We start from the raw sequence: 25,754 nt of genomic DNA, 5'->3' as shown, positions 1-25,754 counted from the left end.
CAGTGAGTATATTACTGTAACTGTTGTGGTAAAAGGAATCTACGTTTTTTCAGAAATTCCCTGGAGCTTATTATATAAATCACAGGGGAAAAAAACCCAGCATTACAATCTATTTTCAGTAACCCTAAAAATCAGCTGCTAGACTTTAATAAATAAAGTTCCCAGCTCCCTCCAGTGGACAAAAGACTACCTCATGAAATGGAGAAGGCCATTCAAAGTGTATTTTGGTTAAACGCGAATGTTTTGCCTTGCCTATCTCAGGCTTGGTGTATTTTCTTAGTAACCTAAATCCCAAAGCTTTAACAGATACTTGTAGAACAATCCTGATAGCTGCAATCTTCTTGTTTTCCAATTTCAATCCAGTGAAATTACACCCTCATTAACTTTTTCTTTCTGATGTGAAAATTCAGGCAAATTAAAGATTACAATCAGGATAACTATGTTTTACAGCTGAATGATACCATGTCAGTGTAACAATGAAATGAATACTAATAAAGTGAAGGATTCAAAAGAAAGAAGCAGAATAGTTCCTGTGGCTTACTCACATAAATATGTAAATTCGGAATGGCTAACTTAAAAAAATAATAAATAAATAAACTTGCATACTTTTTAAGATTTCCTTTCCCAAAATAAAATATTCTGGGATTTTTAAGTAACAAGTTAGTCTTACTTTCTTGCATTGAGATAGCCAGCTTTCCGTGTTAGATTTCTGTGAACAGGAAATTTCGTAGGATCAGGATCAGGCAAATACAGTGGATCACTAGCTACTTCCAAGTCCTCTATAGTTTGTTGCATGTTTTCTACTTCACACTCCATTTCCCTGCGAACACTAAAGGGAAATAATGTGTCATTAACAAAAATAATATATTAATAAGTAGAAACATAAACAATAAATGTCTTGATAATGATTCAAAACAACACAACTTACTTCTGTACACTTGTGCCAATATTGGTCAAAAATTCTTCCAATTGCTCTGTAAGATTTTCTGAGCCCATTTTAAAAAAACTTATCTTTCAAAAAAAAAAAAAAAGGAGAGAAGGGAGAATTTAGTAATTAATAAAACTACATTAACAATTAACAGATGAAACCATAGGAGCTAAAAAGTTTCTCAGAGGAATCTTGTCAACCCTCATTCCCACCAAAGCCTCTAAATAAAAGGAGCAGAATGCATGTTTCTGTTTGCAAGTGAAGGCTGACACCGACATTGCAGTGGGATTTCATCGTGTTGAAGGGATGTGCATAAAGTCACCTCGAGGAAACAAAGAAAAATGCAGAAACTGCCCTGGGAGAGAAACAAGGTTTTGTCTTTTTGTGATCCCCACTCTCTACACTTTTGCAAGCCCATCAGCCTGCTGACTGTGGTGTTATGGGTGGGGTTATTTGGGGTGCATAAGAGAGGGGAAACCTGTGAGTACTTGTCCGCGGCCATGCTCTTAACTGTGGATCCTGTCAACTGACAATACATTTCTTAAAAACAGTGTACTTCGTACTGGTCCAGAAAAACTGCAGCACCTCAACTGAGTTTAGCCATATGGAATCTCAAAACAGGAAGCCACAGGGCACGGCCATGCCCTTCCCAGTCTCAGATTCACCAAAAACCTGCACCCGATGCAAAAACTAATGCACCAGCACATTAGGCTCCGTTATCTACTTTGTTACAAAAACCATTCAGAGTGTAGTTCTTAAATACAAGCTGCAAAGTTTTAAAAAGAACCAAGAGTTCTTCTTGGACTTGGAAAGCTTTCAGAGAGTACCTAGAAGTTAATTTCTACTCTGGACACTGCAGCGGTGCCAGATGCTGGGAAGTCTTGACATTTTTCCTTTTAAAAAAACCATACTGATGATGTACTTCTGAAAATACAAATTAAGTCTCTTTTTCATAGTTTAAGAACTTTTTCACAGTTGTATTGCTTACTGCACTCATCCTCAAATAAACGAATCATGAACTCATTTATACTAAACAAAATCAAGGCAGAATGACTTTTAGCATTCCAGTTCTTCCACAGCCCTGAATGAAAACAGTAGTGTTGTGACTTTGACGATTATCTCACCTCGGAATACCTGCCACAGGGAAGAGTTTAACTGCCTCCACATTACTTCCTAAAAAGGTAAACTTCCATGTGGGCTGGCATGCATGAAAGTTTTAACCAGCTATTCCCATCAGTGATCAAGTGGAAAAAAAGTACCCAGCAATGAAAATGTAAGCAGTGCGTTAGATTTAGCCATCTGGGTTTTGGGGTAGAATTAGACCCTTGTGTTTGTCACCCACACTTCCCTAAAAGATTCTCCAATGGGAGTGAGGGTATATCGCGATGAGGTTCATCTACTGAGTGGAAAATTATTAGCACTAGCTAGTGACAATGTTCACAGCAGTAGCTATGACAACCATGAGGACGAATATCAGGGTGTGTCTTTTTCTCCATTTGCTTCCTTGGACTGCAAAAGAGGTCTTGCAATGGTTTTCAGTATGTCAACCTTCATGAAGTACTTCTACATCTTCTTTCAGACCTACAGCTTCCAGAATCTGAAATTACCTGAGCTTGCATGTATCCTAACAAGGGTTCTAGCATAGCAATCTTCTTTTTGTACTGAAGACTATTTAATGCACAGAAATAGTGCATCATAGTCTGATGCTGTTTTTTTCTTGAAGTATATACATCTTCTGTAACTTCAGCCTTGATCTAAAGAGACACAGACAGGGGGAGAGGGGACAAAGAATGTTTAAGAGTTGGTATTTGTCATGTGCTTTCTGGGCAGTTTTACAGACAGTATGGAAAAAACAACACAGTAACGTTCTACTCTTTATCATCAGCAACTGCAAATTTTACCCTCCAATACCACTTATCTAACTTATCTAACATGAGACATACATGAAAAATAAATACAGCATTGTTTTGCCCCCAAAAAGTATGGGCTTTTTTTACAAAAATAAATTGAATATAGCATCACAATCTTATTCATAGAGCATTTTCAGTGTTACAAGGCAGGCACATATTGGGGAAACTCATTTTTCTGTTCTGAAGCAAACTGTCTAGACTGCTAAAACACAAACTATCAAACTTCAGGTGGAATCTGCCATACATTGTCTTCCATCATAAATATATATTAGATGAAAACTATTTCTTATCTAGTCTAAAAATCTTTATATTATGTATTTTGTTTTACAAACCTTTTCATTTTCCCTTCTTTTTGACAACCGACTGTATCTGGTAATGGCAGCATCATGGTCTAAGCAATCAAGAGAGAATTTATGATCATTTTGATAAATTAATGACTTACAAAACAGCAGAAAACCTTTTATATCACTGTGTGTTACACAGCCACCTGAATGCAAAGTTCTGTCGTATTAAAATCTTTAAGAATTGCCCTTGCCTGCTTCCAATTACTTCACCGTCACAAATACTTGGGCTGAAGAAAAATTATAACCAGACGCAAATATGGCCAAATGGTTACAAATTTCCCTAAACATGTAATATTCTTCAAAGACAGAAACTTTCTCTATGTAAAGACAACTTTCCATTATGAAAACCTGTATCTAATCTTTTTTGCTCCCAAAGCAATGAAGCAATTTACATTGAGAAGCAGGCTCCTTACTTATTCCTTACTTGAAGAATATGTTCTCTGCAAGGATATAGTAGAGCTAGCTTAAAGAAGTAACTCCTGACAATAGGGAAGAGAGCTCTCAAACTAATTTTAGGGAGGTAAAAATTTTTTAATCCAGTCCTGACTGTAAAAAGTAACCTAGCACCTTACTATTTTCATTAATTTGACAGCACAATTCTACATTATTTAATAATAATATATACACCCTAAGTATTGTAAAAAATACTGTCAATTTGCCTTAACACTTCAGTACAAAAAGCAGGGATTTACAAGTGAACCAAGGAAAGCTGGGTGACACTGAAAAAAGCTACACCTTAGTTAGTCACTTTAAGCCTTGCAAATACCGTCATGGTTTTCTGAGTAAATAATCTACAAGAACACTGTTGTCTTGTAATATCTGTAATATTAAGTATTTTACACTTACCATTGCTTGCAATTTGGAAAACTTCTTTTAGAGTTAGTATCTCTACAAAACAACATATTGCCATTTAAATAAGTTATTATTAACAAAACTTTTATATATTAAGGTTTCTCATGCAACGTTTCACTGCTGAACAGTTGTAGTACACACCTTTTACCATACTGATTTACCAGGAAAATCTGCTCTTACTTAGAGCCCGAGTATCATTTTTGTGGCTGACCAACTTATCAAAAAAGATACGCACTCTCGTAAGTTGAAGAGGAACTTCTTTTCAAAAGACTTTGAAAGACATTGTCAATACAAATCCATCACCTATAGTTCTGGTCTGAGTTGGAGAAGCGGAAACACAGGAGACTAGGAAGTATCCTTGGATCAAAGGAAAGCCTCAGATTGTGATTCCCTCTACCTAAAATTAGTCATGTTCTAGGTTATTTAGTCTCCTGTGTCAGGGAACGGAAAACAGTACAATACTTAGCACTTGTTCTGATCTTGCCTGTGGGTTTGTGTCTTATTACAACATAAACAAGCAGAGAGCCACGTTCAACTTTATGGTAAAGCAAAGACAAAAGGGCACGGAAAAGCTTTACAGAAAGTGCCTATGAAGTCCACGGTGAAGCATGGTATCATTAAAGTACTACGTCAGTTGGTGGTTAAAAACTTGCCATTGGAAAATTTAATACTTGGCAATTATTGCCTTGGGGATACTTCTTTAGTAAATACTAACAGATTTTTCCATGTTCTGAGCAGTAATACTAGGCTTGAGATACTCATGCTACTTTGCTCAAAAACCATAATCTATTTAATCCATAATTTTGCAACAAACCACTGCCAAATCAGTATCTTCCAAGATTCATAAAGAGCTAGAAGACTTACAGAAGATTCTACTTTTTATTTCAATTTAGACTTAGAATGTTCATATGTTAAGGTATACCTGGTCCAGGATGTTAACATTAGGGATTCAAGTTATTTTAACTCTTTTCATTTATATTTGAAGCATGTTTGCCACACCAGTCTATTCACGTTAGCATTCTAGTAAAATCTATCATAACCAGACATATCATATATTACTTCAGACAAGGCAGAATAAGATAGAATCATTACACAAAAATAAGAAGTTAGAAGCACCTTGTGCCTGCATATAAGAAGCGACCTATATTACCAGCAGGGCTGAAGAACCACCTTACTAAATCTTAATAGTAAAGTAAGTACTACAACTTTGGCACTTTGCCTTTTGAGTTCAGTCCAGCCATTATATTGATGTTATGGTAATATATATAAATATTTCCTAAACACGCAAATTATCTGAAAACTATTCTTTCCTAATGTTCACAATAACTTCAAAATTTTCATCTTCAACAGATGAAATGTAAGTAATAATTTTGTTGAAACAGTAATAGTGTTAAGTTCTTCAGCTGTAATACTCTCATGAATAGAAGTAACTTACATTTTTTTACAGATTGGGAGATGCATACTTTTGAGAGCTGAAAAATAAGTGGCGCATTCTATTTAGTGAAACAAGAGTTATGGAAATTAAATACTATGTCTTTGTTATTACTGCTGTTGATAAAAACAGTATTTGTTTGAGCACTCTACCTTTTAGATCCCTTTCTTTAAACTGGGTAATAGGAAACATCATTGCATCCGCAAGTTGAGTTGAAAGAACTGCATGGCAAGAGCTGAGCTGTAAAAGACAAAAGAAGGAAATTTTAGGAAGACAGCATTGAGACTAAATCAATTCAGGAGGGGTTGACATGAATTTTGCTCAAAGATGACATGTACAACTCAAACGTTAATTTTGCACATTCATTTTTTCGCAGCTATTCTTTTCTAGGTTCCTGATCTTATCACTACCTTTTTATAGAAGACCTTTATAGAGGTTAGTATTTGTCCCTGTTTTTCCAACTTTATTCCAAGTCACTGGAACATGTCAGGAGATGATGTCATACATTCTAATGACTAGTCAGTTTATTTCTCCAGGTACATCACAGCTCATCCTTCACTGGTTACAGAGGTAGAACAAATGTGCTCTCCCTCCCAAAATGCCGTTTAAGTAGTGCTAAAGTGAGGAGAGGGATCGCAGAAAAGATCCTGATTCAGATCTTAATGGTGCAAAGTTGTCCTTCGTAAGAGCCAGTCTCTGTCTCTAATACAGACAGCAGGAGGTTCCCTTGTCAGGTATCTAAAATCAGGCAATAAAAACACATTCATGAAATAATAGTTTCTAACTGCCATTCTGTAATGTTTTTGTTTATATGTACAGTAAGTAAAACCACATACTTTCTCAACAATGTATCCTCAGTTTGCTGAACTGATTATCTTCAGGTTATCTAACTTCAAATATGTGCTGCAATATACAACTGTTACCTTACTGACAGAAGGAAGCCATTTCTGTACCTCCCATCTTAAAATAAGACTGGAATAATTAAGCAAGTTGAAGTCTGTACATGACAACAGTAGCAAAGGAAATGAAACAAATACAAGCACTTGCCTCATCAATCACTTTCGCAAATTGCTGCAGAGTGGAAGTCATAACTTCGTCATCTCCCCCTAGTGGAAAACGCTAAAAGAAAATAAAAGGAGGCACGTTCTCAGTGTTTTCTGCCATTCACAAAACTGTATTAATCATATAATCATGTCTATGAATGTATTAGGTATTCCTATTATTATTTAATTTTTATAATATATATATATATATTATTTTAAGATATTTTACAATTAAGACACACTGAAGCACTTCTTTACTGCCCTGCAAAGAAGGAATACTTGTGTGCGCGTGAGGGAAAGTAATAAACAGTTCTCATTTTAAAAAAACCCACAACTATTTAAAGAATAGATTAATTAATTATTTTGTAGATTAATAGATTTTACTTCAAAAAAATCAGGAAAGATGCAGGCTTGACATCTATGAAGACTTTTACCAGCTTTGCAAATTATTTTAAAGTTATCAAAAATTAAGTAATATATGGTGTTTGTCTTAAATTTCTAGCTCCTAAATTATGTGACATTTTCATCTGAAACTTTCTTCTGCCCAAAGGAGTTTACTTCCATAATGCCCTGATGGAGGCAAAAGTATGACTGAAATAGTAACTGAAAAAGAAATAAGTGAGTTAAAACATTATTTGTGTATTTTTAAGCTAATCTCCTGACTGGGAAAAGCAGTCCAAAGGAGACAAATCAGAAAAATAAGTTAAAAGATCCAATGCTAATTTAATTCTTTTTTTAATTCTCAGCAGCTATACATAAAACACTTGGAAATATAAAAAAACCCTCAACTTCTTTATTAAAAATTTTGAGGACCTCCTTCCAGTTTATTAGACTCCCCCCTCCTTTTCAACAAATGTAACACTGTAATTTAAATAAGGACATTTGAGACATTTGATGTATATTTTGATATCCATAACTGCTAATGAATAAGGGTATCTTGCCCTAATTCTTCTAATCTGAAGCTAGTTCTTTTCATTTTGATTTTGCAGATACTGTATTTTTGTTAGAAAATGGCAGAAACAGTGCAATTCATTAAATAGCTTTGTCATTAAAGTCAATTTGGTATCGTATCAACAGTGTTAAAACAATTCAAGTGACAATACTGCAGCTACTTTAAAAAAAAGAAAAAAGCAGAAATAATTTAATTCCTGCTATAATTCAGTGTGCACACACATCTCAGGCAGCATTTCCAGATTTCTAGTCTGTCATTAGAAATATAAAACTTTTTTTTAAAAAAATAATAAAAGACACTCCATCTCTTCCTAACAGGACTACTGCACATACGAATATTCACTATTCTTTTGAATCAGCACCATTGCTGTTTTGATCCTACCTGTATTACACCTATTTGTTAGTAACAATTAACAAAGGAAAAATAAAGTGTCATCTCACCCCTCTAGAAAGACTCACCAAACCAAAATAATTCATAAATAGTACTTGTTCCAGTTCACCTCATTAGGTGGAAGATAGGGAGCGCCAGCCTCCTTACAATAAGCAAATTTTTGTTTTTAACTTGCATCTCAGAAAAGGAGTCCCAGCAGCACAGCTACAAATAGGGAATATAGTATAGGCTACTAGTGGAGAAAGTTATGGATTCCACAATCTGCACTTTCAGAGATGGAATTATTTTCACAATAAGAGTAAATTATTGTTGTTAAATGGAGACTGCTACGCAATTGCTTCTCATTGTGACTAGTAAAATGAAAGCACTTAAAAGTCAACAGGTTTATAAAACAGAAACAAAACACCACACACACCCCTAAGCAACCTCCAAAACACTGATCCAAAAGTAAAATATTTCAGAACTTACTACTATTCATCATGGTAAGAGGAACTTCATTCTGTTTTATTTGGAAGAACTAAAATAGATTCTTTTGGCAAAGATTTGAGCCACCAGCCACAGCAGTTCATTTTATCTGGAACAAACCTAAATACATTCTGTACCGTGCTCTGGGAGATAAAAAGACTAAAAAAGTACATAGTCCTGACCGCACAAAGACAACAATGAGTTACACAGTACCTGTTTCTCATATTCCTTCAGAAGCTTTGAAGTCAGATGAGTTGCTGCACTTAATTCATTCTGATTAAAAAAAAAACAAAAACACACACAACACAAAACCAAGCTTAATACTTTTTAATTTAAATTAATATTTTTTAAAAATCACGTATTTGAAGAAGAAACTATCACAGACTTGGAACTTAAAATCTGACCACAGGTTGTCAGAAAACTTAAGTATGCTGCCCTTCCACTTCTCTAACATTTTTGAGAGTTACAGGTAATCAGTGTTTACAAATACTAAGTTCACAGCCTGTACTATCTGTACTGATTTCTGTATTTTTCATGTTAATCAGTGCATATTTGCATTTAATTATTTCAAACTACCTGCCCTAGTTACTGAGTACTGGGAATTTGTTGTCTGCAGGGGAAAGAAAAGGTTATGATGAACCTCAATACTACCTGGTTACAAACTGCTCTGTACTTGTACACAGACAGGCCCTAATTAGCCGATGGTACAGAACAACATCTTTCACCATGTAGTTGCAGGAGAAAGCACAGAAATCAAAAGCTAAACAGAAAGGCAGTAAAATAAAACTACGCAGCAATAAACCTAGAATAAATATAGTAGTCATTAAAGTAAAAACAACAGTAAAATAAAAATACGAAAAGCAAGAGTAATAAATCAGGAAAAAAGTCAAACAGCTCAAGTATATACAAATTAAAGATGGCCATGAGCTCAATTGTTCAGAAAAACTCACAAAATAGATTTGCCTTCAGCTTAAAAGTGCAGTTACTTATAAATGATGAATGAAACATGTAAAAGATTATTTCCCAATTGGTACTTATTATCATACATGCTAAGATCACTATAAGAAAAACTCAAGAAGTAAGATAGAATTACTAGAAGACCAGAAAATCATTTTACTTGTCATAAGAAAATATGTTGCAAAAGAAGAAATAAAAAAAATTTAGTCTTTTTTACAACTTATCATGCAGAAAAACAATCATCTAATTCTGGTTTTATTTCATTTAAACATACATACATTTAAACAATGTGGAAGTTTTTTAAAAATACTGTATATAATAATTTCAAAAAGAGCAAGAGGCACGCTTTATAATGTATTCAAGGATTTCATTAATACTACCTGTGCATCATATATTCTGTGCATGGCTTGAAATAACTGATTGATGTAATTGGAAATTGCAGCAGCATCTTCTTCAAATACTCCCAGCAAAGATCGGGTCTGTAAAAATTAAACAGCCAAAATACTAACATGTCAAGTTAGAAAAATAGCATTTAAATGTAACAGAATTTCAAAGTTAAATAGCATTGTTTCAGATTTCATTACTGGAAAGTTTATAAACCCTCCGACACTATTTACAGGAATGATACCTGTTGCATGCCAGTGAATCTTAAAGATACTCAGCCTCGCTCCTACTGTCAGTCTTTCTCCAGGTTAATATGAGTACATTTTCAGAGAGGAAAGGACAAAGGGAGATGCCTAAGTGTATAAAAAAGCTGGAATTGTGGGCAACTACTGGACCCACTATGGTATATGCCTAAGGAAAAAGCTAAACACGACTGTTATTAAATAGCATGCCAGGTGCATACATTTCTTCTGCAGCGAGATCAAAACAAAGCCTGTGACTTTCTAATACTACTCATCCTGCATAAAGACAGCTGCTGCCTGTGCTTGGACCTGTAATTCACCTGTGCAGTAACATGTAACTTCTGTGATCAAATGGCCGAGGAACTAAAAGCCAAACCAAACCAGTACAACTTACACCTTGCCCGTAAGATAGCTATTTCTCCCCCTCACCACTCCACCGTGAAAGGCAGCGAGAAGATCCATCCTTTTATCCTTACCCCAGTTTGTCAGCCAGCTCCTTAGCTGGTGTCACCCACAAGCATGATGACTATGCATCCTACTGCACTGCCAGCACCACTGATGAAGGTGCTTAACAGTATCCAACTCAAAAAAACCCTCTTTATCACTGTCTACCTATCAGACTTCAAAACACTGGTCACTACTCCTTAAGCCCAACTCTCCAGCCAGTTTTTCCACCCAGGTCACAGTCCACACCTCTCCATTCTGGCCAGAAGAACGTTATCAGGGAGCGTGTCAGAATCCTTGCTTAAGTCAAGGTAATTGACATCCACTGCTCTTGCCTATGAAATGACTGAGTGAAAAGGCAATCAGCTTGCTCAGGCCTAATTTGCCCTTAGGCTTAAATGAGATGCTGACTCTGTTCTAGCATCCTTTCTGCACTTGGAAGCAGTGTTGCTCCTCAGAGCAGAGAATGTACCTATAATTCTGCACAGGCTACATTTGCTTTTCCTCATCTAAAATACTGTTTGGGAGGCTTGGATGTGGAAACAGGAATATCGCTTGCAAGACCCACAACATAAACCCTTTAACTCTAGCATTTTAGCAAGAGGACTTTGTTTTTAGGTTCATACTAAGTTTACATCCAGACAGAAAATCAAAAGAATCATTATGTAACTGTTTTTTTCCCCCAAAATTATGATTGTTAAACACGTAAAATTGAAAATTCTCTTTCTTAAGTCTTCCCTAAGCTAAATAACTATAGTTTCTTTGAAGAGGAAGGGAAGGAACTTATGGGACCTAGGAAAAGAATGAAAGACTGACACAAGAAGTCTGGACATCAGGAAAACCTCTCTGATGAGATTAGCAAAAAACACTGGATCGCACTACACATGAATTATTGGTCTTTTATTATTAGGAGTTCTTGCTATGTTGAAGACTTATCTTAAAATGACTTAGGCTTTAGCCCGTCTCCCCTTGACCCATGGAGATCTGTTTCAGCTATTTTCTGCTTTTAATGATAATCAAGGAGTACATACTAAACCTGTACAAAGTATATTATTTGACCATCCTTTTGACGTGAAATTATTTAACTTGAATTAGACGTCTGGCTGTCTCAGAATCATACCATATAATGCCTACAGGATACTTAAATATAAAAAAATATAATCAAACACCATCAACACCACAATAAATAACTATAATGGTGGTTCTAGTTTACACAACAAGGGGAAAAGAAGGGTAGAGGAGGAAAGAGGGGGAGAACTCAAATGTTTGCAAGGTGTGGCAACATGTTGTGTCATCTTAATAGCTGTGACACTCCCATTAAAGTAGACATACATGAAAGAATGCAAAAGGAAAAATTACATAGTACCATAACCACTGAATTATGTACTCATGACCTTTAAACCTGAACATTAATAAACCTGAACATAAATAAACCCAAACTTGTAATTTTAAAGGAACATAATGTAAGGCTTCCGGATTATGCTTACTCTTTAAAACTGAATACTGTAGAATAAAAACACTCCTGTGTTTTCTTGTAAAAGTATCAATTATTGATGTCTGGACTTCAAACTGACAACGTATGACACTGATGGAAAGAAAATAACCTGAACTGTAAACAAGTTATGGCAGACTATTGCTTATCAAAAGATTAGAGTAATTGTTTACTCATGTTTCTAGTAAAACTTTACATAATTTTGCATGTTCTTTAAGATGCCTTCAACCCACGTATATCAGCAGGTACACTAGAAACTACCAGTGATAACCTGCACAAAGAAATGACCTAGTTAATGTCAGTGAACTGTTAAGCATTCTGTGTCATCGTGTGTATGGTACTGCAAGTGACACGAGATACAGCCTGTGCTATGAAGTCTCTTGGCGTTTTTATTGTGCAATGCTTTGGGAATGTAAATATGTCTGAGCAGAAACTCTCTCTAAACATATATATATATAAACACTGAGTATGTGTGTAATATACATCTAAGTTAGTATTTAAATTTACCTGCTTTGCATAGCAAAAGACAATGTAAACTGGGCATTTGGTTTGTGTCTAAAACCACAGTGGTTAGATTTTTATCCTGCAACAAGAGGAACTGAATGGGGTTTGCCATTTTAGAAAAGTCCTTCCTTCCCTCAGATGCAAAGTCTGATACGATGTTTACACACCTAAAGTTAATGTCTGCAACATGTCTGAAGGTGCAAAACTTCATACCATAGTTCAGCACTAAACAACAAACTAGGCTGATGATCTTTTTCAATATTATAGCATGAACACATCCATCAAAGTCATGGCAACTCCTAAAGAAAGCAAGGTTTGGTCTTTCTTCAAGCCAAGTTTGTTGCCATTTTCATTGCACTGATTTCAAAATAACAGAAATTAACTAATATAACAGAAAACTAGAGAGTCCTCATCACGTTCTTCAAAGAAGTGGTTAGGGAAAATTCACCTGAAATACCAGGCTGACTGAAAGATGTAAAATATTGTACCTGAAATGGATGAAGATACTGGCAAATCTAATAGTTTAAGCACATCAAACTCACTGGGCTGGGTTAGGCTTTGCTAGTCTGTATCACAGGTAACCTCAAATGGAAGATTCTAGAATTTATTATTATATTCCAGTATGTAACTTTTTAGCATGTTTCCCATATGACACTCCAGTCTTAAGCACTTGGGGGAAAAACCCTCTACATCCCACTTCTTAGGGATCTTAAGTTTATCTTACATTTGACATTTCATATAAATAAGATTAGCTATGACTTTCATACAATGAGAACAGAACTTCAATGGATAATTTTGTTAAATTACTATTATTTTAACACTTTCAAAAAATGTTCCTCTTCATGAGAGTATGTCAGGTTTAGCCTCTGGGCCAGAGATCATACTACAGGCTAGATCTCACCTAACATCTAGTACTTGAGCTGTATGGAGCACTGTCCTTCAGAAAGCAATGACACACCTTCTGCATGGCCTTCTGTTGCCTATTCTAAGTTGTCCCTCCACTTGATGTAGATTTGTTAAATGGTTGTCATTTTAGGGATTAAAATCCCCTAGTAAGTGAGTAAAAGTTTCTCTTCCTATGGTTGAGGAATCAAAACTACCAACGTATATGCTATTACAATACAGGAAGTCAGGAAGTCTTGCTTATCTACATAAACAATGCAGCAAAGCAATGGTCTTCATTCAAAAGGCTGCAATAAAAGAAAATATATTGCAAGTTGGGGTTTTTGGATTTTTGTTGTGTTTGTGGTTTTTTTTTTTCACATCTAGGAAGAGCAGAACAAAATACTTGCTGTTGTTGCTGCCAGCAAGAGAAACCAGTGCAACTGAATAAAGCATGTCCTGCTTAATAGTAGTATGAAAGAAATGCCAATGCAATATATGGCATAACCGGCAAAGGTCAAGCAGCAGAAATGGAAGACATCAGAGCAATTAAAAGCCTCCCAATACCACGCGTTTCCCACCTACCCACAGCATTAACAACCGCCACGATAACCTCATCCAGTAACTGCTTCTCACACGTATCTACTGAACATGTCTATTAAATGCTTTTTTAATAGAAAACAAAGATAAGAAAAAATCTTGAGAAGTGAAGACGGGTTTTGGCAACACGAGGTCTCCAAAACATACCACGAATATAAATGCGGGGGTGGGGAGGTAAGGGAGCCAATGCAAGCTACTACCCTGACGCCCGATGCTGAAGCACGGCACCTCCGCGAAATCGCTACCGAGCTCGCTGCTCCCCACACAGCCCCACAGGGCCCCCGGCCCGCAGCACACCCGGGAGAAGCGCCGATGCAAACGGGAAGGCGGCGGCGCGGAGGTCGGGGCGACACCGCGCCGGGGGCTCTGCCGAGGCTGACAGCCCGAGAGCCGCGACTCCTGGCCCCAAGCCCCCGCCACAGGCGCGAGGAGGCCAAGGAGGCACCTGGCCGCGCACGCAGCGTCCCTGTCTCGCCGCCGGGGAGGGTCTCCCTCGCCCTGCCGGCCACCGCCGAGGCTCCCCCGAGGGAACGCGGCGGGGAGACAACCGGAGGGGCGCAGCGCTAGGCCCGGCGCCCACGGGATGGTCTCGGCCTGGCCTTCACCCGCCGGGCTGCGCCTCGCCTCTCTTACCTGGGGGCTGTCTTCCAGCGTCTCCTCGATGGGGAGCTTGTCGATGCCGGGCATGGCGGCGGCCGGGGCTGACTCTGCGCCGCTACGGCTCCCGCACCCCACCGCACGCCCAGCTGGCCGGACCCCTCCCCTTCTCCCCAGTCACAACACGGACGCCCCCGCCCCGCCTCGCACCGGATGTCCCGCTCCTCCCTTCGCCGCCCGCTTGGTCTTGCTATTGGTTCTTCCGCCCGGCCTGCCCAGCTTCTTATTGGAGAGCGGCTCTGCCTGTTTGCCTGCACCCGCGCGGCGGGCTGTTGGCGCCGAGAGATGCGTCGCGCTTCCGCGGGGGGCGCGCGGCTCTGCTCCCCCGCCCCTCGCCGTGGCGGCTGCCCGCGCGCCCCCCCGTGCCGCTGGGGTCTACCGCCCCTCGGGGGGGAGAGCAGCGCGTCCCCCGTCCCCTGGCGGTGACAGGAGGAGCGGAGAAGCGGCGTTTTTTGGCGGCCGGATCGGCTCCCGCTCCTCGGGAGAGGGGTCCCGCTGCGCCGGGCTGCCCCCAGTGCGGGGAGGTGAGTGGGGAGCGCAGGCGGGCAGGGGCCTGGCCAGGCTGAGGCGCCTGTCCCCGTTCGGAGGATGGTTGTCAAGCCAAGTTGCTGAGGAAAAAGCAAGCAAAAAAAAATATTTTTTTTTTTTTTTTGCTTTTTATAGTGCCGTGCTCTGTGTTACACGTCAGTATGTCCTCCTAGCCCCGTTTGTCTTTGTTCTGGGTGCTACTGTCTTCTCACAACTGGCACACCGTTATCTTGGGGGCAAAACCACAGCGGGGGACTAGTGCTGTTGTGTCGCTGTCACGATGGAAGCATCTGCTGCACTCGTGTTGTTACCTGGAGCATCCCCTTTGAGAAGTCGCCCTTTATCTCCATCCTGTCTTCGGCGTCCACCAGGGCTTTTATCAAGTAAATACTCCTATCCCTAGCGATCTAGTGATAGCTTCAGCTGGGGGCCGGATGTTCCTGCTTGTGTCTTAAAAACCTAAAAACATTGGTGACCACAATTTTTCCCCTTTAGAAACAAGAGTGTGATCAGTTCTAATGGACTTCGAGTGGATAAGCTTGGCGCTGTAGGTTAGCGGCCAATTTTAAATGCTTAAACGTCCTGCAAGGGCTCTCTGGAGTTGAACCAGATCATTGTGCACTGTTTGAAAAAGGGGCATATTCTTGAATTGTCCTCATGATTAGCATGTTTTGACGAATGTTCTTGTACTTTAAATTATTCCTGCAGATTAAGCAAACCTTATTTTCAGGGTAGGTCTGTTAGGAGGTGTTGAGTATGGACAAATTACTAATGAAGAATACCTGTCTGAATTTCCATTAATTTAAAAAGGATTTGTCTTTTGGGGGCCAGGTGAACTTAGTTTAAAACCAGATTAGAAAATGCAGGAAGTCATGCAGCAGAGCAAATGATTAACTGCTGTGCAGGCTTGCTATGGCAACCTTTCTTTATGTTGTATCAGATAATGTTTTACTTTTAAAAGCAGATAAAGGAAAAGGCTGGTATTAAATTACGAACAATTAAAGATTTTTGAGGTGTGTGAGGGTTTTGTTTGTTTGGGGATTTTTTTTGTAGGGAATGGTGAGGAAATTTCAGTTAGAACTTGGTTCAGTCAGTTCATTTACCTGCTCAGCTGGTGACTCACATGAAAGCAAGTCACACCACTTCTCTCTTTCCCTGTCATGTGAGGGTAATAATACAGAGTTATTTCACAAGGTATTTTAAATACTAGGTCTTGTATCTATAATTACCATGTGATGTGACAGAACACTAGCATTGGTTCATGATCTATATATATGTGCATAGCTTTCTGGTTTGAGATCAGTTTGCTTGTGACTGTTACAGTGGTCTTATGTAAGAAATACTCACCGTTTTGTATGATAAGATAAATCTCCCTAGCAGAATTCTTTAAATGGAATTGGTTTTAGTTAGCTTTGTATATTTACAGCTTTAAGTGGTAGGGGAAAATAAAAAAGATGTCTTTGATATCTTTAGCTGTTATAAATAGAGAACAGCTCTCTGAGAATTAAGTGTTTTTGTAGAAGAACACAACACTAACAAATATATCTTTAGAAATATAATTTAGTACCTCAAATGGCACGTAGCATAAAATTGCATCTTTTTTCTGTTGATTTCAGTGATTCAGATGGGTTTAGTAGCAAGAGGGAGGCCTTTCTAATAATTTTATAGTATACCAGGGCTTCTTTGAATTAGTTGTCAGCTTTTTAAATAGATTTTAATAGAAACATTATGCAAGAGATTACTAAGTGGTTCTTACCTTTTGTGCATGTTTTTACAAATGTTACAAGGCATCCAAAAGTTTTATTTGAGATGGCAAATTTGACAGCAATAAGTAGATTAAATAATAATGAATTAAAGAGTCCCTTTGAACCCACTAATAAGTGTGTTTTTACTGTTATGCATTTTTCAGCATTGTATACATTTTGTTAGCATATGATTTTTGTTTGGATTTGTAGTGTTGTGAGGTTTTTCGGGGGTTTTTTGTGTTTTTTTGTGTTTTTTTTTTTTCTTTCTGCAAAATACTTACTGAGAGGCCTTAAAAATGTGGGGATCTAACACTTGGTCCTATGTAAACAGGGGGAAGAGCAGCCGACAGCTCTTTAGAGGATTCCAGATGTGTCCCCTAATGGACACAACATTTTGCCTCTGCTGGAGGGTGAAAGTAGCTGTTTGGATAAGGTAGGCTTTATTTGCATGTTATGTACTGTTTAACACAGTGTTTCTGGAGCTTTTGCTAGTGCCACCCTTGGATTTACCTTGAATTTATCTGTGTTCACTTAATCTACCTGGGTGAAAATAGCTTTTACTTCAGCCAAAAAATGGTGAACGGCTTTAGTCACGTGTTGTGGAAACTGGTGTTAACAGTTTTGAAGTATTCTTGCCTAAAAAACCCAAAACCACTTCTGAGTTTTGAACTTGGCTTTGAATATAATATTTTTTATTCATGTTCAAAACATATTTGAAAGGAGCTATATATAACAGAATGTCTGAGGTCGTGAGATACCTGCGCAACAGGGTAAAGAAGCTGTGGGAAAGGCGAGATGAAAGGCAAGTTTTTTGTGTGATAACTAATCAAGAAAGATTATATATACCACTTATTTATACCTTTTAAAAAAGCTGAAAATATTGCACAGACTATTGTGAAAGGTGACCTGGCAGTGGAGAATAGCAAAAGGTAGCAGCAGTAAGCGTGGGGGTTTCAGACCAAAGCCGCCAACAACTCTTGGTGTGGTCTCTTCAGCTGGTATAAACAGTCTTTAGAGACTTCACATCTCTAAAGAACAAGAGCTTCATCTACTAAACAGATGAACTCTACTGTCCCTGGGCAAAAAAGTGGTGCAAAATCCGAAAGGGAGATTAGTTTGCTGCCTCATCAAGTAGGTGATGCTCTAAGAGGATTGGATTTGCATATCCAAGGAGCAGTGTTTTCTCCTATTACTGATTACTTAGGATTTTCAACTTAATGTTTGTTGTGTTGCTCTGATTGCCCCTACAATGGTATTTAGCTAAAACTCTACAGGTAACGGCATATGGGTTGCAAGGGAAATATCATTTCTAATGAGCCAAAATAACAGGTTTTGAGTGAAGGCTCAAGGTCTATTTACATTTTCAGTGGGAATTCCTAGAAATTTAATCTGGTTCTGTACTACCAGGTATTCTTGGATCTAAAACTTTTAAGTTTTCTGCTCTGTGGAAAATATATATTCATCCTCTTTTCTTACAGAAAGGTTCATTAACTGTTTATCTTGATAACAAATAGCTTTGTTCTACAGCTAAGCAAGCTTCTCTTCAAAGAAATATAGCCACATTTGAATGCTAGACCTTCAGTCAGACTTTCCAGTAGATTTATCTCTACATATGGTGCTTTAGAACTATAAGAATGGGTTGGGTTGGAAGAGCCCTTTAAAAGATCATCTAGTTCCAACCCCCCTTTGGGATATTTTTCACTGGATGAGGTTGCTCAAAGCCCCATCCAGCCTGACTTTGGAACATTTCCAGGGATATTTTGGAATTTTCGTATAACGCAGATTTCTTATCTTTAGAATAATGAATCTTTTCTTGTGAAGTATTTATAAACAGTTATGTGGAACTGCATTAGCATCATAAAGGCCTCTTAGATATGTGGTATTTCAGTTTTGCTGTATTTCTCAGAAATTAGAGTATAGTGTGAGCATCTATCTACCTTGTGACCTTCTGAGTTGGTGCTTCCTGTTCCTATATGCAGTTGCAGCCATGAACTCTGTTTAAAAAGAAGAGTGTTGATATGTTTCAGTGACTGCATTGCTGTCTCAAGATCTGATTCAATTCAACATTGAGTAAATAAATGTAACAGGATGATTTTAATAATAACACAGTTTCTAACTCAGACAACATCGCTGAACAAACTTAACAGTTGGGGAAGCAGAAACATCAGATGGCAGTATTTGGTGAGCTTCTGCCCTGTGTCTCATGAATAACTTAACAGGTTTTATGAAAATTCTTTTTAAGAGCTACCAAGGTCTCTTTTTCCTGGAAAAGTCATTAAAAAAAAAAACTCTGACTGGGAGTTAAAAGCAGGCTACCCTGAAGAAGGTTTTTCAGTCTTCCACAATCTGAGACACCAGAAATAAGTTATAATTACTCAGCTAACTTAATGATTAGCTTTGGGAAGATCCATGCTTCTCATAGATGTCTCTCTAACCACTACATATGCTTGTCTTTATTGATACTTCTTGATAGCTTCCTTAAGAGAACACCTATGAAGGTATTTACTGCTTCGGGAGTTGAAGTATGTGGTAATCAGAGTCCCAGCTATGTGGCTTAGGTTAATTTAATTCATATTCATCCAGGAGGAATAAGTATTTCTGAAATGTTTTGTATCAGTGCTTGTGTTAGTTGTTTTAAGTTCTTAATAAATGAAAATAAAAAGGCTGTATTTTGAAACCAGCTATTATAATCATTAAGAGGGTTTTTTGTTTTTATGCATTAGTTTCTGGATCTGAGAGGCTGTCTCTCTATTGATGATCATGCTTTTTCACCTCTTTGGGATAGAGAAATGGGTAAACAGCTCCAAGTTCAGTACAGAAGGAGATACATTGTTTTCTTATGACTTAATGTGTTTTGTGGTAATTAAAAAAAAAAAAAAAAAACAACAACCAAAAAACCAAAAAAACCCAACAAAACACAACAAAACAAAACAAACCTAGAAAAACCCACCTGGTGTTCCATCTAGAGACTGTAGAGGCAGAAAACTGATCTACCAATCACTGCTATGTAAAAGGCTTTGCATTATCTCTTTAATAACCACTGGACCTGGTGTGCAGTATAAATACTCAAAATAACTGCCTGCAGTCAAGGGGAGTCCTGTTGCTCTTGTAGTCATACATTGCCTTGTTGGGAGCAACAGTATTGAAACTTAAAGGGATGTAAGGCCCTTGCTTAACACTGCTTCCCACTGACCTAGGTCACCAACTATCCCAGACAGTAGTGGTTTCATGCATAGGTCCTAACGGCTTTTTGGTGTGTTTACACTTCTTGGTTGCTGAGGCTGTGAAATGATGGTTGGAGCTTAGCTTGCAGGTGGTCATTGCAGATACATGGATGCCACTCAAGATCCATTGATAGGTGCCGATAAGGTGTCCTTGGTAAGATCACTTGATGAGTTGTCACTCTTTGTGAGTTTGGTTTGACAGCAGTCTCATTGTACAACACAGTCCAGTTAAGTCAGCATTCTTCAGCTGAACGTGTTCCTGATATAAAACCACATACGGTTTGCATTTTTCTCTGTAGAATTTCCCTTAGCCCAGTATTGCCAGTTTTAGGCTGTGCCATTTCCTTAGCAATTTTCCTGCTTCTGTCTGTTGCTAAATATTAGTCTTGGAATGTTCACAAATGTATGGAAAATCAAAGTAGAGGTGCTGTTTATGTCCTTAACATTAGTTTTTAGCCATGTGAACATGACTGATCACACAGAATAAACTATTCTGAGAAAATGGTAAAACAAGAAAGAGGGCCAGAATTTTGCTACAAGTGCACAGTCCTATGTGCTCCTACATTACGTGCTGTCAATTGAGAGTGTTATTTAAGAGGGGCAACATTTGCATACGTTCATTTTTGCATGTTATAAAATAAAGCTTTGTGTGAAATAAGAAAAGGATGAGTCTCTGTAGAGAGGTTATCCTGAACCTAAAGCTAGTTTTGAACATGTGGCATGTAAACTGCTGTGTGGCTGACAGGTGGGCTTGAGTATAAAAATGTTACAGTTGGTACTTCCTTTATAATAAATTAAAACGGTTTTCAAACTTTGAACTTCATTACAAAACCTTTACCTCCTTTCTTGCTCAGGATTTTTGGGCATTTTAGGTGTTTGCTCTCTCTGTAGGACTTAAATATTAATTTCTGTTGGCTATAAACTTGCAAGAAGGGAGGAGTATCTAGCATTAAAAGGATGTTTTTAAATCAGTAAATTTGAGTGTACTGCTTCTACTACTTTAAGTTTTGTTTTTATGTTGTAAAGAATGATCAGGAAATTTCACATATGCTATGTTTCAAAAAAGCTGCAACAAAGTTATTTTAACAAGAAAAATGAATGCATAAATTATTTAAAATAGTTGGTGCAACTGTTCCTGTTAACTAATCCAGGCACTTGGAAGGCAATTACACTGAGCTTTGACAACATTGCCAACCCACTGCACAGTGCCTTGTGCCAAAAGCTATTGTTGTTTTATTGACCACGTTCACCATTACATATGCATATGAAAAAACAGAGGCATTTTCATCGGGATTACCCTAATAGCATTAAGAGATTATTTTTTGAATTTCCTTGGAAGAAAATTCACTTAAATAAGATTACTTATTACTTGACTGGTTTCCTGTCATGCTGGTATGTTTAGGTAAGTGGAGTCCATTAAAGTTTTTTAAAAAACTGATTTTATACATTAATGATTTCAAATAAAAGAGAAGGACTATATTTGTGCACAGCTTCTTTTGAGAAAGTTAAGTCGATGTTCTGGTTAGGAGAGATAACACTTTTTGTCCCTCTTGGTGGCCCCCCTAGTGTCACCATTAGTTGCTAATTACTTGCAAACAAATAAACAATTAACTCCTCGTGCCTCTTGGTGGGAGAGTTTTCATTGACATGCTAAAACTTTCTAATAAAAGATTTTAATTAATGACGTTGCAAATCCAACCCCCTTGTCAACATAGCTATAAGGAGGACTTGTGGAGAAATGCAAGTACAGTATACATGCTATGCTGGCTGAAGGTGAAAGCATGGCAAGTACATCTCTATGTGCTGCTAATCCATCAGCATCTCAGAATCTTCGGAAAGTGTCTGGTTTTGTAGAAAGTAAAACCACACAGTGCTCGTTTTCAATTGAAAGTATCTTGGGACTGGAGCAGAAAAAAGATCCCATTCCAGCTGTGAAACATCACAGACCATGGATGGATGCATGCACCAACTTGGGTAAGTCAGTCTGTTTTGTAACTTCTTAAGCTTTCACTTCTTTAAAAACGTATGTTTCCATGTTTCTACTGAAAGCCAATACATGGAAGGTCTTGTTTGCTTGCTTTTTCTAGTTTTAGGTGATGACAGTAATCCCCATCTGCAAATCCCTGTTGTTTGCTATGAAAATCCATTATTTCATGCTAACAGTAATCCAGTGCAAGAGGAAAAAGTTTTGAAATGTGAAAAATACTTTGCGGTCACTGAAAGGCTCTCTTTTAAACGAGAATTGAGCTGGTACAGGGGCAGAAGACCAAGAACTGCATTCACTAGAAACCAGGTAGGGATTTTCTCGGTACTAAATAAATGAGTAATAATGTAGTTTAGTAAAATGTTAGTAGAAGCCTGTAACAGCTGACTAATTCAGTATGATGTACCTCTGCAGAGAGAAATATAATCAGGAACTAGTGTAATTTAAAAACAGTGTTGCTAATTTCAGCAGACTTGTTTCTGTGTGGAACCAGAATTGTGCAAATGCTGCTCAGAAGTCTGTTGAACAAACTAAACTGTTTTTTGTATTCATTGTCTTTATTACTGCTATGAAGGTAGTGATAACTATTCAACAAGTGTGTTTTAATCTCCTCAGATTGAAGTCTTGGAAAATGTTTTTAAAATTAACTCCTACCCTGGCATTGATATTAGAGAAGACCTAGCTCACAAATTAGATTTAGATGAAGACAGGATCCAGGTAATTAAAAATGTGTTTGAACTTTTTCTATCTGTCTCTCTGGTTATATAAATAAGTAGTTTGACAGCAGTAGCAATAATTTTAATAATCTGTTTAAAATAATGTACATTTATACATGTGGTATGCCTTCAGTGATTTGTAAAATGGAAGCTGTGGAATTCCTTCTGAAATTTTAAACCTTTTTCCATAGCATTGATGAAGTATTCATCACTATATTTCCATGATATCTACTCTATTATCTCTAGTTAATCCTGTGCAGAATTTGATCATTTTTTTCCATGTTTTAAAATCCTGTTTTTATTATGCTTGTCACCATATTTAAAAAAGAAATTTGAAATATAATGAAATAACAGGTATGAATGTCTTAAGTATTCAGTGAGGCTGTCAATAAAGCATACATGTGTTAAACCAACGTTTGAACCTGTGTCTTCATCTGGCCAAAAGCAAAATGTACTCGGGGATTTTAATTACTAGTTTCCAGGTAGTCCAATATAACAAGAAACATACCATAAACATTAGAGATTGGGCCTCACCTTGATGCTTATTAAGCTTTTGATTATATTTTGAATATATATTATATTGGGTTTGGTGGGAAGCTTGCTGCTACAATTAATTAAACAGGTGAAGAAATAACACCTTAAGACTGTGTGAATTCCAGATGCTCAGCATCTTCCAGAGTCTGATTCCATGTTGCTGAAGTTAATATTATTTTTTATATTAATGACAGTGAAGCTGGCCCTCACTCTCCAGTTACGCTAGGGGTATTATTTGCTTTGTTTACAACGTTAAAAGTTATTGCAGATAGCTACATGCCATCATCTGCAGATTTTAAATTTGTATTAAATTTCCAAACTACTGTCATTATGTAAAATACTGTGAAGTTGTGTGAATAGTTTCAAAGTTTATTCTGCTTACAGTGCTGTATTTCTGAAAAGCATGCCTTTTCTTTCAATTTTAGATCTGGTTCCAGAACCGTCGTGCAAAGCTGAAAAGATCACACCGGGAATCTCAGTTTCTAATGGTGAAAAATAGTTTCACCTCCAGCCTGCTAGAGTAGAAGGAAGGATGTTTTGCTGTTATGGTACTACAATAGAACACAAAGAATTACTGGAATTTTCATAACTTGTATTAATGATTATATATTAATTATGATTTTATCCCCAGCTTTGAAAGTTTATAATAATTTTCATTCAAATAAACTGTAAATACTTGAAGTCTTATTATAATTTTGTGAAAAAGTTGACTTTTTCTATGTATTTTAATAAGTATTTTAATAAAAGTTCAGATATTTTTGCAGTTTGAAAACATTAAAACCCCTAGGTTGCACAAGATCTCTAGCTAGTGTGAATTTCTGCAGCTTAACTGAAGATGACTTAACAAAGCTTCATGGTTCTTAAAAAAAGTCTCTTTGAAGTCTGAAATGCGCAATATGCTAAATGGATTTTGCTACTGGAAACAGATTGTGTGTTACATTGGAATTTAAATAGCTTATTTATAAACAGTATGATATTTTTCATAAAGAACACAATTTTTAGAAAACGGTATCTCACATGGAGGGGCTAGTATTCAATGGACTGTTCAGTTTGAACAATTTTTTGGTTAAAAAGCTGAAAAGTATGATTTTTTTTTTTTTATGGAGCATCTCACGGTCAAATCTGTTGGGACTACACCAGATATCCAGGTCATTGCTGTTACTTTAAGGGTGTTGAATTAATTTCTTTCAAACAATACATTAAAGTCAACTGCCCTCGTATTTGATATTCAGCCTGAAGTCAATATGCCTGAGGAAAGCCTTATACAAAATAATCCAACTCCTCTTCCCCATGATGTAGGAAAACATTCTAAGTACGGGTTTATGCTGTCCCTTGTTCAGCAGAGCTTTAAGCACTTGCTTGAAGTGCTGGTATCCTTCAGTGACACTTCAGCCTGTGCTTTTTAGTAGAAATACATTGTACATAGGCCCAGCTGTATATAAAACATCTCGTTTTGTTAGGCTCATGGTTTAGCAGAAGCATTGACTTTAAATGATGCTTCAAGCTGTAAATTTTCAAGAACCAGTAAATCCCAAATAATTTAGACATAAAGCTTTGTTAATCGGGTTTTCCCAGTTGGCTGACTTGAAAAATAAGTTTTGTTTTGAACCAAAACTATATTTACAGTAGTAAAAAAACCTGAACTGAATAATTTTCTCTGACTTTTTTTGAAAAAGAAAGAAAATAGGGAAAATTTTTGAAAACTAGAGAGAAGAAATTATGTAAGTGCTTTCAACATTCAAATTAGTTTTATCTAGTTCAGAGTGTAGATCTCAGACTAGCTATCCCACATTGAAGAACGCCCGAGCCACTGAGCTATGGTGTTGGTTTCCCGATTCCTTGTGGGAACAGTTTTGTTTTACACAAAGTCCTTTCATATTCACTGGACGAGGAATTTAAATAAACGTCTTCAATCTACATAGCTTAGTCACCAGGCTCATTCGCAGTCTGACACTCAGCTTCTACGATGTCAGTTAGGACACAGAGGGCATAGAAGTCAGCGTATCATTGTTAATATAGGTTGAACGTAAATAGCAAAAAAAAAGGGGGGGGGTAGAACGCCATAGACTCTAGTAATGCAAATATATTTCTACAAGACTGTTCTTTACTTGCACTTTTTTGTTTAATAATAATAAAGTGACAACAGATATTCCCCCCCCACCCCGCCCTGGCATGTTGCTTTCAATGTGGTATAGTTCCTAGAACAGGTAAGTGTTAAAATTTTAAGGACCTGTCTCTCCTGCTTCTGGACAGGTTTTGATTCCTGTATCTCTTCTAACATGCTCTGCTTTTCCTTCAGTTTGTGTTTATTCTTAGCACATTTTTATACATTCAGTTTCTATATGATTTAATGCAGCTTTACTGAACATTTGCAAGGTATTACAAAATGCAGTTCAGGATTTTATGAGATAACATCGTACCTGTTACATCATGAATAAATAAAGTATTGCTTTTCCTTTCTCGATACTTGTATCCATGATACCTGCTGTCCTGTAGAATGACAGGTGATAGAAAAAACTTAATTTTATGTAGTTTCATATTAGGA

At 37.3% G+C, this 25,754-nt stretch overlaps 3 protein-coding genes across 8 annotated transcripts in view; 2 read left to right on the top strand and 1 right to left on the bottom strand.

Annotated features, from left to right (window-relative positions):
* The window catches only part of APPL1 (adaptor protein, phosphotyrosine interacting with PH domain and leucine zipper 1), a 32,713-nt gene extending 18,104 nt beyond the window's left edge, over positions 1-14,609 (bottom strand). For both annotated transcript variants that reach the window (XR_013927719.1, XM_080385001.1), the window contains exons 1-10: positions 14,455-14,609; positions 9,654-9,752; positions 8,530-8,589; positions 6,514-6,585; positions 5,619-5,706; positions 4,029-4,070; positions 3,171-3,229; positions 2,536-2,682; positions 929-1,011; positions 671-829 (exon numbers count right to left, since the gene is read on the bottom strand). Coding sequence is in view for 1 of the 2 variants with exons in the window: in XM_080385001.1 (XP_080241127.1) it covers positions 671-829; positions 929-1,011; positions 2,536-2,682; positions 3,171-3,229; positions 4,029-4,070; positions 5,619-5,706; positions 6,514-6,585; positions 8,530-8,589; positions 9,654-9,752; positions 14,455-14,508 (863 nt within the window). In the remaining variant the exon portion in view is untranslated. The remainder of the gene's footprint in view (positions 1-670; positions 830-928; positions 1,012-2,535; positions 2,683-3,170; positions 3,230-4,028; positions 4,071-5,618; positions 5,707-6,513; positions 6,586-8,529; positions 8,590-9,653; positions 9,753-14,454) is intronic.
* Positions 14,610-14,760: 151 nt separating this feature from the next.
* HESX1 (HESX homeobox 1) lies at positions 14,761-25,669 on the top strand. Of its 5 annotated transcripts, none has more exons than XM_080385028.1 (6): positions 14,761-15,002; positions 17,083-17,184; positions 21,691-21,949; positions 22,063-22,268; positions 22,575-22,676; positions 23,635-25,669. In XM_080385028.1, the coding sequence occupies exons 3-6, from the start codon at positions 21,736-21,738 to the stop codon at positions 23,731-23,733; spliced, it is 621 nt and encodes a 206-aa protein (XP_080241154.1). In that variant the 5' UTR covers positions 14,761-15,002; positions 17,083-17,184; positions 21,691-21,735; the 3' UTR covers positions 23,734-25,669. The 5 variants fall into 5 exon arrangements, with proteins under 5 accessions (XP_080241154.1, XP_080241152.1, XP_080241153.1 ...); XM_080385026.1 differs by having other exon boundaries at positions 18,731-21,949; XM_080385027.1 differs by having other exon boundaries at positions 15,142-17,184.
* The window catches only part of IL17RD (interleukin 17 receptor D), a 73,667-nt gene continuing 65,045 nt past the window's right edge, over positions 17,133-25,754 (top strand). Inside the window, exon 1 of the mRNA XM_080384999.1 lies at positions 17,133-17,184. The gene's annotated coding sequence lies outside the window, so the exon portion shown is untranslated. The remainder of the gene's footprint in view (positions 17,185-25,754) is intronic.

This window comes from Falco punctatus (genome assembly GCF_963210335.1).
Source record: "Falco punctatus genome assembly, chromosome: 4".
In the NCBI taxonomy this organism is placed as follows: domain Eukaryota; kingdom Metazoa; phylum Chordata; class Aves; order Falconiformes; family Falconidae; genus Falco; species Falco punctatus.
This window is presented reverse-complemented; position numbering and strand designations above follow the sequence as displayed.

Excerpts from the sequence above, each read along its gene's own strand:
- HESX1 (XM_080385029.1), top strand. The coding sequence starts at position 21,736 with ATGCTGGCTGAAGGTGAAAGCATGGCAAGTACATCTCTATGTGCTGCT. Across the intron at positions 21,950-22,062 it reads GGATGCATGCACCAACTTGG|TTTTAGGTGATGACAGTAAT; the intron begins GTAAGTCAGTCT and ends TGCTTTTTCTAG. Across the intron at positions 22,269-22,574 it reads CTGCATTCACTAGAAACCAG|ATTGAAGTCTTGGAAAATGT; the intron begins GTAGGGATTTTC and ends TAATCTCCTCAG.